General features: G+C 64.1%; 3 protein-coding genes across 4 annotated transcripts; all 3 read right to left on the bottom strand.

Annotated features, from left to right (window-relative positions):
- Window positions 1–2,348: 2,348 nt before the first annotated feature.
- LRRC10B (leucine rich repeat containing 10B) lies at window positions 2,349–3,698 on the bottom strand. Its single transcript, XM_040609682.1, has one exon. The coding sequence runs from the start codon at window positions 3,696–3,698 to the stop codon at window positions 2,832–2,834; it is 867 nt and encodes a 288-aa protein (XP_040465616.1). The 3' UTR covers window positions 2,349–2,831.
- Window positions 3,699–4,627: 929 nt separating this feature from the next.
- PPP1R32 (protein phosphatase 1 regulatory subunit 32) lies at window positions 4,628–7,065 on the bottom strand. Its single transcript, XM_040609685.1, has 8 exons — window positions 6,636–7,065; window positions 6,447–6,555; window positions 6,268–6,367; window positions 5,458–5,508; window positions 5,259–5,348; window positions 5,085–5,189; window positions 4,938–5,010; window positions 4,628–4,851 (listed from the first exon to the last, which is right to left on the bottom strand). The coding sequence occupies exons 1-8, from the start codon at window positions 6,727–6,729 to the stop codon at window positions 4,721–4,723; spliced, it is 753 nt and encodes a 250-aa protein (XP_040465619.1). The 5' UTR covers window positions 6,730–7,065; the 3' UTR covers window positions 4,628–4,720.
- Window positions 7,066–7,173: 108 nt separating this feature from the next.
- On the bottom strand, window positions 7,174–9,406 carry SDHAF2 (succinate dehydrogenase complex assembly factor 2). Of its 2 annotated transcripts, XM_040609709.1 has the most exons (5): window positions 9,300–9,406; window positions 8,483–8,706; window positions 8,287–8,368; window positions 7,628–7,737; window positions 7,348–7,460 (listed from the first exon to the last, which is right to left on the bottom strand). In XM_040609709.1, the coding sequence occupies exons 1-4, from the start codon at window positions 9,312–9,314 to the stop codon at window positions 7,669–7,671; spliced, it is 390 nt and encodes a 129-aa protein (XP_040465643.1). In that variant the 5' UTR covers window positions 9,315–9,406; the 3' UTR covers window positions 7,348–7,460; window positions 7,628–7,668. The 2 variants fall into 2 exon arrangements, with proteins under 2 accessions (XP_040465642.1, XP_040465643.1); XM_040609708.1 differs by lacking the exon at window positions 8,287–8,368 and having other exon boundaries at window positions 7,174–7,460.
- Window positions 9,407–9,928: the final 522 nt, after the last annotated feature.

Genomic DNA, 9,928 nt, shown 5'->3' with positions numbered 1-9,928 from the left:
CCTGGTAGCCCAAGTGCTGCCTGCCATTAACAGCAAAGGCTCGAGTGGCCGTGTTAAATAATTCACTGAACACTGGTCTTGAATAAATAAAAGAAACTCCAAACGCGGCGATGGCAGGAGAGCCATGTCCTCTGTGCCCAGGATAGCATCCCTCCAGATCCACCTTTCAAGTACGGGGATGCAGTGTTAGAAGGGGCTGGTGACAGCAGGGGACAAAGCTGTCCCCAGGCCAGCTCCTGCGTCCTGGTGCAGGGTAGGGCGCTGCTGCTTGCACCCATTTGGGCTCCGGTTTGTGTCCAGCTGAGACAAACCTGGAAATTTTGGCAGTAACAAGCTACTGGCGGCATCGGTGCCGCCGAGCCTGGCCACTGTCTGGGCTGTTATGCCAGAGCCGGATTGCTTTTATCATGCTATATCTTTGAACACAGCAAAAAGAAAACACACTTGGCCCCGCGCAGTGATCCCGGTGCTCCTGTTGCATGGAGCCAGCCTGAGCCGCAGCAATCCTCGAGCTTTTCCTTTGTGTTTGCAGCCAGCAGGAGCAGATGGAAATAGCAGCGTGATCCCAGCTGCGGCGAGGCCACAAACCGTTGTACGCGGGGATGGGAGAGTAGGCAGGGATATATATAGAGACAGACGTATGGATGATGCACTGTGCGCACGCCTCGCTGGGGCTCAACAATGCCAGCATCCCTGAAATACTTGTGCATAGCAGGAACGTGTGAGGTTTCCACTGACTGCAGCAGCTCCCGGCCCTCGTGTCACTGCACCGATTGCCAACGCACTGCCTGGACCACGACCCAGCTCCTTTCCCAGTCAAAGCATGAAAGCCTGAGCTGCAAAAGGCTGAGGTGGTGGGAAAAGGCTGCAGGCAGGCAGGGAGCCCCCTCCTCAGGTGTCAGAGCATCTGGATCCAGCCTCTGCTGTGGGGACAGGCTGGTGGCACCCAGGGCCACCTGCACCCCTCTCCCTGCCGAGCACAGGCTGGCTGGAGGGGTCTGCACGGAGCTAGTGGCAACAGATGAGTTGTGCCAGAAATGCACGTGTCGCTCATAGCTGGGGCTTGGAGTCATGTGGGTCCCCACCAGGGCCAGCACCCTGAGAAGCGATGAATAATTACCTGCTAATTAGCAGCAACATCTTCGCCAGGCAAAGCAGCAGCACCTCAGATCAATGGCACGTCCCCAGTGCACCCCTGGGTGCTGGAAGCCCCCCTTGCTGCAATCAGCACCCCAGGGTGCCACATGTGAGACTGGCTGTGCCCCATGCCAGGATGCTCTGACCCCCCTGTTCACAACCAGCTCCAACGGTGAAGGCTGCTGGGGTGGCAAGAGGGACCAACAGCCTGTCCCTGTCCCTGCATGAGCAGACCCAGATCCAAGGGAAGAGCAAACTGAGCTCCTGCCCAGCCCCAAATCCACCATCTGCGAGTGGGAATGGGACTGGGACCATGTTACCGCTGAAAAGGTGGGGGCTTCATCAGCCTGAGCTGCTGGAGGGCCTGCACTGACAGGCCCTGAGCATCCCGCAGATGAGGATGCTCCACTGGGTCTAAAATAGCCGCGGTTCCCACTGCAGAGTGAGGAGGGGGGGAAAAAGCCGGGCAGCATCTGCCCTGCCAGCAGGGAAGAGGATGTGGCAGGAGCGCTGGCTGCCTCCCAGCCACCAAACCCAAACCCCTCGCAATTAAAAGCGGATGCGCGGTTTGAAACCTCCAACAAGCCCCAGTCCTCAGAAGGAGCATTTGGTGCCGGTGTGGCCAAGCTCCCTGCCGCACCAGCATGGCTCAGCAGAGAGCCGGAGCACGGCATGGAGACAGGCGGAGGAAAACAGGGCTCCCTTGAATGGCAAAAATAGGAGCTGCTGGTCTTGCACCAGGACATGTTGCTGCGCTTCAAGGGGCTGCCGAACAGGCCCTTCCCTGTCACAAGCCCCCAGAGAAGAGACCCCACCACCTTTTTCTCACACTGGGTTTTTTTTGGGTTTGTGCTTTTTATTGCTTGAGTTTGGTACAGACAGCACAGAAGGAAGGGAAGAGGAAGGACAAGGCGGCAGCCTGGGCTTTGGTGCCCATTTTGGGGCAGACAGAGCCGGAGCTGGGACTCCTCTTCCTGTACAGAGGCAAAACCTTTCCAGGCTCGAGACAGGCAGTGCTTGTGCCCAGGTGGAGTTTCCATCAGCTCCTTCCCAACCCTGACGGCTGGGAGAAGCCTGGTGGAAAACTCTCTTTCCTCCAGACCAATTCCAGCAGTGAGACAGGGGTCTAGGGGTGAGAAGGGGTCTGCGTCTTTGCTCTCAAACCTTGCTGCTCTTCAGGGTGAAAGGGTCCATGCGGAAGGGATGCAAACGGCATTGCTTTTTCCTGTCCTGCCCCACAGAGCCAGGAGCAAAGGATGCATGTGGAGGTGGCTGCAGCATGTGGCAGGAAGGCCCCTGTGCTCGGGGCAGGCATTGCAGGGATGCCTGGCTTTCAGCAGCACCGTGCTGCCTGCCAGGGCCTGCCCGGCAGGCAAGTGGGGTCTGTGGGGTCACCCATCAAGGCCATTTCCCCCATCCAAGGCACCCTGCGGTTACGTGGGATGCTGTAAGGTGGTGGGCTTGTGGATCCCAGCGGTGACCCACAAGCCCTGCAGATCCAGGAGGCAGCTTTCTGCTGTCCCGACTGAGAGAGGCCGGTCCCTCAGATCATATGTTTTCCTTTGCACGGAGGCTGTGACCTTCTTTCTTCCCCAGCCCTAGCTGGGAGGTGGCAGCAGTCCTTGGGAGCCCTGCGGAGGGTCCCCATCCTTCCAAGGTGCATCCCTGTGGGTGTACGGCTACAGCGCGGTGGCTCAGGTTTCCCCTGAGGAGCCCGGTGGGGCGGTGAAGCTGCCCTCCCGGTCCTCCAGCAGCGGGGAGCCATCCTCAGGGGCCGCCGGTGGCGCCTCAGCGCCTTCCTCCTCCTCTTCCTCTTCCTCCTGCTGCTGGAGGCTCTGCAGGCGCTCCCGCCGCGCCTCCATGAACTCCTGCGCACCCTCGCCCACCAGCTGCACGGCGTCTCCCACGCAGGGCGGCTGCCGGACAGGGTTGTGGTCGTAGGAGAGGAGCCGCAGGGTGGGGAGGCCGGACAGGTCAGGGAAGCGGGCGATGCGGTTGCGGTCCAGGTCGAGGAGGTGCAGGCGGGCCATGCGCAGCAGGACGGGCGGGAACTCCTCGAAGCGGTTGCCGTAGAGCCAGAGCCCCTGCAGGCCGGCCATGCGGGGCAGCCCGGCGGGCAGGCGGGCCAGGCGGTTGTTGCCCAGCTGGAGGCTGCGCAGCTCGGGCAGGCTCAGCAGGGCGCGGGGGAAGCGCGCCAGGAAGTTGCCCTCCAGCCAGAGGCAGCGCAGGCCCCGCAGCTGGGCAAAGGCGGGCGGCAGCTCCTGCAGCCCGTTGCGGCCCAGGTAGAGGTAGGCCAGGCGGGGCAGGTAGCACAGGGCCTCGGGCACCTCCAGCAGCTCGTTGCCATCCAGGGCCAGGGTGCGGAGGTGCTGCAGGTCCGCCAGCTCCTCCGGCAGCTCCCGCAGCCCCAGGTCGCCCAGGTAGAGCTTCCGCAGCTCCTGCTGCGCCCACAGGGCCTCGGGCACCCGCCGGCCCCGCACCTCCAGCAGGTGCTGCTCGCCCCCCGGCCCCTCGGCCGCCGCCAGCCGCGCCCCCCGCCCCGCCGAGCCGCCGCTCCCCATCCCGCCGCGGGGCGCACGCCGCCGCCGTCGCCCCGGTAACGGCCGCGGCCAGTGGCAGCGCGGGGGCGGGGCCTGGCGGCGGGGCGGGGCGCCGCGCCCCGCGGGGCACCTGGGCGGTGGGCACGCCCAGCGGGGAGCCACGCCCACATGGCCACGCCCTGCCCTGCCTGCACCCCATCTGTGCCCTGCCCTGCCTGCACCCCGCCTCTACCCTGCCCTCCCCTGTTTGTGCCCTCCCCTGCCTGTGCCCTGCCTGCACTCCACCATTGCTCTGCCTGTGCCCTGCCTGCACTCCACCCGTGCCCCACCACTGTGCTGCCCTGCCTGCCCCCCACTATTGCCCCTCCCTGCCCTTACACCTTTCTTGCCCTGCCCCATTCCTCCCTGCCCTGCCCCAGGCAGCGCCACCTCCCAGCCCCTCCCCTGCCCAGCCGGACCCCTGCCAGCCGGGGGTCAGCATCTCCCAGGGTGCTGGGCCCCTCTCTGATCACCCACCTCCCTGGGACCCCCAGGGAGCTGCTGCAGCCCCTCCCTCCATTTCTCACCCCACCAAGCCTGGCTGCACTCCCCGTGGCTAGGGAGGGTAGGGACCAAGACCCCCAAGCGAACCCCATGCCATGGCTGCCCACCCTGCTGGGTCCTGCCAGGCAGGCTGGGGGTCTCCTTCCTCCTCCTCCTCCCGCTGCCCACCCCAGCCAGCCCTGCCTGGATTTTCCCTGCCGCAAATCAGCTGTGTCATCCCAAAGCCAGCGGAAAGCCGGGCTTGTACAGCCCTCCAGTGGCTACTGGCCAGGCGGCACCCCTGGCCCCCCAAATCCTCCTGCCAGCCTTTGGGGCGCATGACAGCTGCGGCAGGCACAGCCCCTCCATGGGGTCTCGGGGGGCCGGGGGTGACAATGACATCGTGCACAGGATATCTGGGTTTCACTCTTCATTTCTCTGTCAGGGACTGGGTGTCCCCCAAAGAAGCCGGGGGCTGAGACCCCCGGGGTGCTGCTGCATCGGTGGTCACCCCGGGGGGGTCACGCCACGAGGTGGCCACCGATGTCCTCCAGCCTGGTGGGGTGGTTGTTGGTGCTGAAGCCGCTGGGGCGCTGGGGCTGGATGCCCCCCACACATCCTGGCATCCAGGTCGGACCTCGCCAACACCAGGCTGGAAAATCCAGGAGAAATAGAGTGGTGAGGCTGGAGCCCCCCCGGGGGCTGCAAGCCCCACTCCCACAGTCACTCCCAATTTACCTGGTGCCGTGGTGAACCGGGTCGGGTGGGGGGTCACGTCCTGGCCATAGTTAATGGTGAACCCCAACAATTCCTGGGGGATGGAGGCGGGTTGGGTACATGGTCCCATAAGGATGGGGATGGGGAGGGGGTTATGCTTGCACCCACCTTCCTGCCAGCACCCTGCTGTCCCAGCTGGGCAACCTGGGTCACTCGGGGTGCCTGCAGCCCTCGGGAGATGCGTGGGACAGGGTGGTCCACCACGGGCAAGCCCTGCGTGGGAACAGCAGGTGAGGACAGAGAGGGCACAGGGGGTGGGGGGTGGGATGGGGTCCTGCTCACCATCCTGTCCAGGGAGCCTGGCACCTCCTGCCTGAACCTGCTGCCTCTCTCGGAGCCTGCTGGCAGCACCGGGAGCATCTTTTCGCCCTGCTGGAGGATGGAGATAGGGCAGCTGGGACACCACGTCCCCCACCTGCCCCTCAGCTCTGCCTGCTGGGGGTCTCACCTTACAGACCCCCCCTCGCCTCGCCCTGCTTACGTGGCTGCACATGGAGGGCAGGTAATCCGTCGTGGTGACTTTAATGCCGAGCTGCGGGAGGGAAAAAAAGTGTCCCATGGGGTACAGAAGGTCAGGGGGGCTGGTGGGGGACAGGGGACCTGGTGGGGTGGGGGCTCACGGGCTGGGCAGGCAGAGCTGGCAGGACACTGTCACTCTTCAGGGTGGCCCTGGTGAAGCCAGACTGCTCCTTTGTGCCTTCTGCACATCTGCAGGGAGTAGACGGGGCAGGGAAGGAGCCGCCCTGTCCCCAGCCCTGTCCCCAGACCTGTCTGCACTCAGCCCCGCAGCCAGCTGTGGTGTTACCTAGTGTCACAGTGCTGGATGCAGCCTGTGGGCCCTGCCTGTGCCCCTGCCTTTAGGGGGTGGGCAGGCATAGGTGACACAGGGCAGGGGGCCTCAGACACCCCCAAAACCTCCTGGGGTCAGAGTTGGCACCAGGACCACCAATGACCTGGAACCCCTGGAGTTGGACCTGGCCCCAGGACCACCAGCACCCCAAACCCTCCTGGGGATTGAGCTGGCCCAGGGACAAGTGAACCCCCAAACCCTCCTGAGGATGGAGCTGTCCCCACATCCACCAGCACCCCAATACCTTCTGCAGATGGAGCTGGCCTTGAGACCATGGGCATCCCCAAAAACATACCTGGTTGGGCAGGACCAGTGCAGTAGCTCCCATTGCCATGCTCCCTGAATGTTTGGGGGGGCACCTGGAGCAGCTGCGTGTGCTGGGGACTCAGCGCCCCGGTGCGGAGGCAGGAAAGGGGGGAATTCTTGGAGGTACTTGCTCACCGACTGGTGGACATGCCAGGGCAGCAGGCTCCGGCCATCAGGGAACCAGAAGGGCTTGAAGTGCTCAGCAGTGGTGGATGTGGTGGTGTCCTGGCAGTGGCTGCAGTGGGAGGCCAGTGTGGCTGTGATGGAGTGGACCCAAGACTTGCCCCCCACCCTCCCATAGCTGGGGTACCTACCCCTCCGCTGTGCTGTGCGGGGAGATCAGGCAAGAGATGGCTGAGCGGTTGTTGGACACGTAGCCGGTGACGATGTGGTGGCTGAGGCAGGGAGGAATACGGAGCTGGCCTGGGTGACAGCAGGGAGATGGGGCCCAGCCCTGGGAACAAGCACCCCCCACCTCTGGGAAGGCCTTTGGGACACCCTACCATGGGCCAACGCATGGCTCGTGGCGTTGAAGTTAATGAGGTTGGTGCTTCCCCTGGTGTGTGCCTTCGCTGAGGAGACTGTGCCCAGGCCCATGGCACACGAGTCCTGTGACAGGGACTGCAGCCTAGCACCCGGGCAGAGACACGGACAGGCAGGCGCCACGGTTGGCTGTGGAATGTCCCAGCAGAAGTGAATGCTTGGATGGGAACTGTCTCCTAGCAACTGGCACAGTGACAAATGGGGACCTCGGCCACAGAGAGACTGTCACTGCTGCCCGGAGACTGCTGGCCCGGTGGGGATACCCTGCGGAGGCCACCAGGGGAGCAGGGTGCCCCAGTTCAACCTTCTGCAGAGGGGGCCATAGTCTCCCGGACCCCCAGAAAAAGGGTTTCAAAGAGACAGGTAAGAGCTGGGTATAGCAGTGAGCTGGCACGTGCCGGAACAAGCTCAGATTGCTGCTGCCTCCCCTGAGCACCCACTCCCAATGCCATTGAAGAGCAGAGGCCTGAGCTCACGACACAGCAGGAGCAGCAGGGCTAGCAGCCACAGCTTTATTCATCATGCCCTGAGAGTCCAAGGGAGCCGCTGCCAGAGGAAGAGGAAGGCCACAGGGAGGGCAGCAGTAGCATTTCCATAGGGCCTGGTGTCCCTCCTCTTCTCCAGGGGATGGGGAGGGAGAAGATGGCCCCCCTGTCAGTGGGGCGGCTCAAAGAGGTACTCCAGGTCTGGCTGCCGCAGCCTCTGCTCCTTCTTCTTGTTCTTGGTAAACTCCCTCAGCATAGCCATCACGTCATTCTCAAACTCAGCCGGCGTGGGCTTTGCTTCTGCGGTAAAAACAGAAAAGGGCAGCTAAAGAACTGCTCCATCCAGTCCCAAAGCACCCAGTACCACCCGCACACCAATCCCAGCTCCCATGGCTTGGGGCAATGGCACTGCCTCGGCCGATGTCCCAGTGCCAGAGCAGGCAGGGCAACAGGCATTGGCACCGTACCTGTGGCCCAGTAGTAAATGTCCCAGTCGTTGCTGGGCTCATTAATGAGCCGGTCGTAGAGGTTCAGCTGCTGCTCGCTCATGCGGTTCAGGTTCTCCTTTGCAAAGAGGCTGGAGAGAGGATGTATGAGGATGAGTGTGGGTGACTGGAGGAAGAACTGGGCTGGCACCCAGCTCTTTGCACGATGCCAGAAGACATGGAGGAGCTGGGTGCAAACAGACCTGCCTTCTGCCTTAAGCCACCCTGTTCTCCATTAAACACTGCTTCAGTCCTGAAACCCAGCTTGGCCTTGTCTCGTTTGCACATCCCATAAATTACATCCACCCTTCCCAAAAGATTTTGGCTCAGCCACCAGCTAGGAGTTTCATTCAGAGCTCTCAGATGCCTCCAGCTGCCTCTGGCTCTGTTCTGTCCTGCCCAGCAGCAACACTGATCATTGCATCCCAAACCCACGTAAGCAAAGCTCTTGCAGTTATTTATCCAATGGCTCACACCTTCTCTCTACCTTCTGTCCCCCAAGCAACATCACGTCTCCTTTGGTTTTGGATTGTGGCTGTGCACTACCCCACCAAACTCCTTCCTGCAATGCTCGGGGCTCTTCCTTAATTAAAAACCTGTGATGTCTTTAAGGAGCTGAACCACAGGGCAGCTACGCTCACCTGGCCTGGCCTTTCTCCCTTAGCTCTCCAGGGCTGATGGTATCTCTCCTGTGAAGCACAGGGCATCCCTGCCCGCCCCTGTCTGCAGTGGGCAAACGGTCAGGGTGCTGTGGGGAAGGACAGACAGTGGGGAGGCAGACAAGCGGTGGAGGGTGGCTGAGAAGCTGGGAGGGAGGATGGGTGCCCTGCATCTCACCTGAGCAGGATGCAGTTCTCCAGCATCCCCCTCTTCCGGCTCTCATACAGCAGCCGGGCTCTCTTCGTCTCCAGTGGCTCATCAGGACGCTCCTGCCAGGGGGGCAAGGGGATCTCCAGCACATCCTTCCCTGAGTCTGTCGGGGAGTCCCCACGGTAGCCACGCCGCAGGCTCACTGGCCCCAAAACGTGCCGGCACAGAGCCCACCTGGGCAGGGAACAGAGCTGTGAAAGGGACACGGAGAGCGCAGGGGACGTCAGGCCTGGCTGCCCCAGTACAGTGGGGACAGGGAGATTCCCAGCACACACAGCCCCTCCAAACCCTGCTGGCCATGATCCCCCATCCCACACCCTCCCAGACTGCTGCCCCATCCCATAACTTCCCCCATTCCATAAGCCCCCAGACCCTGCTGCCCCCATCCCACAGCCCCCCACCCCCCGAGCCCTGCTGCCCCATCCCACACACTCCTGACCCTGCTGCCCCAAATCCCCCCATCCCACTCCAACCAGACCCTGCTGTCCCTAACTGCCTCCCAATCCCACCCAGACCCTGCTGCCTGCATCCCATAGACACCCCCCCGAGCCCTGCTGCCCTTGATCCTCCCAGCCCCCAGCCCCCCAGCCCCTGCTGCCCCCCCGACCCCCCAGCCCACAGCCCTCGACACCTCCATCCCACCCACCCACCACCCGGCGACCCTGTTGCCCCCAGAGCCTCCCTCGACCCCACTGCCTCTCCCAGGCCCCTAGCTCTTCCCCATAGACTCCCCTTGCTCCCAGTAACACCCCCTTCGACTCCAGTCCCGGCCCCCTCCCCTCACCCTAGCCGCCGCCATAGCCCCGCGCGGGCCCTCTAGCCTCCGTCCGGGCCGCTCTGTGACAGCGGGCGGTCCGACTCTATGGCAGGGTAGGAGGTTAGGAGGGGGGGGGTGAGTGGGGCGGGGCGGAAGGGGCGTGGCCCTGGCAGGAAGGGGCGTGGTGTAGCGCGGCGGCGCTGGCGGTGGCGGTGAGCGCGGTTGGCGCGCGCGCTCGGGGCCTGCTGGCGGTAACGGGCGGGGCCGGGCGGGGGGGGCCGCGACCCCCCGCTCCCTCCCCGCACCCCTCTGGGTTCCGCCGCTCGGCCGGGCCGCGCCGCGCCGGACCGTTATGGCGGTCTCGGCCCCAGTGGCAGTTGGGGGGGGTGTGGGCCGGGGGGGCGGCGGCACTGCCCCGGAGGGGGAGCCCGGCTCGGGCGGACGGGGGGCTGGGGGGAGCGGTGGGGGGTCCCTCCCTCCCCGCCGGGGGCTGTGCTGTTGGGGAGGGGCTGCCCGGGGTGGGTTTCACCCTGCGGGGGGGTCGGTGCACCTGGGTTTGGGTTGGGGGGGGGCTGTGACCCCCGGGGGGGGGCGGTTGTGGCTGACCCCCGAGGGGGGCTGTTACCCACAGGGGTGGGTCGGGTCAGGTCTGTGGG

The sequence above is a fragment of the Falco naumanni genome, chromosome 10 (genome assembly GCF_017639655.2).
Source record: "Falco naumanni isolate bFalNau1 chromosome 10, bFalNau1.pat, whole genome shotgun sequence".
NCBI lineage: Eukaryota > Metazoa > Chordata > Aves > Falconiformes > Falconidae > Falco > Falco naumanni.
Note: the sequence above shows the minus strand (reverse complement) of the source record. Positions and strands in the feature narration are given on the sequence as shown.

Coding starts and splice junctions, on each gene's coding strand:
- LRRC10B (XM_040609682.1), bottom strand. CDS start 3,698: ATGGGGAGCGGCGGCTCGGCGGGGCGGGGGGCGCGGCTGGCGGCGGCC.
- PPP1R32 (XM_040609685.1), bottom strand. CDS start 6,729: ATGGGCCTGGGCACAGTCTCCTCAGCGAAGGCACACACCAGGGGAAGC. Junction 6,368..6,446: donor CCGCACAGCACAGCGGAGGG/GTAGGTACCCCA, acceptor CTCCCACTGCAG/CCACTGCCAGGACACCACCA. Junction 5,011..5,084: donor AGCAGGGTGCTGGCAGGAAG/GTGGGTGCAAGC, acceptor TCCATCCCCCAG/GAATTGTTGGGGTTCACCAT.
- SDHAF2 (XM_040609708.1), bottom strand. Junction 7,738..8,482: donor GAGAACTGCATCCTGCTCAG/GTGAGATGCAGG, acceptor TCCTCTCTCCAG/CCTCTTTGCAAAGGAGAACC. Junction 7,461..7,627: donor CATTTACTACTGGGCCACAG/GTACGGTGCCAA, acceptor TTTTTACCGCAG/AAGCAAAGCCCACGCCGGCT.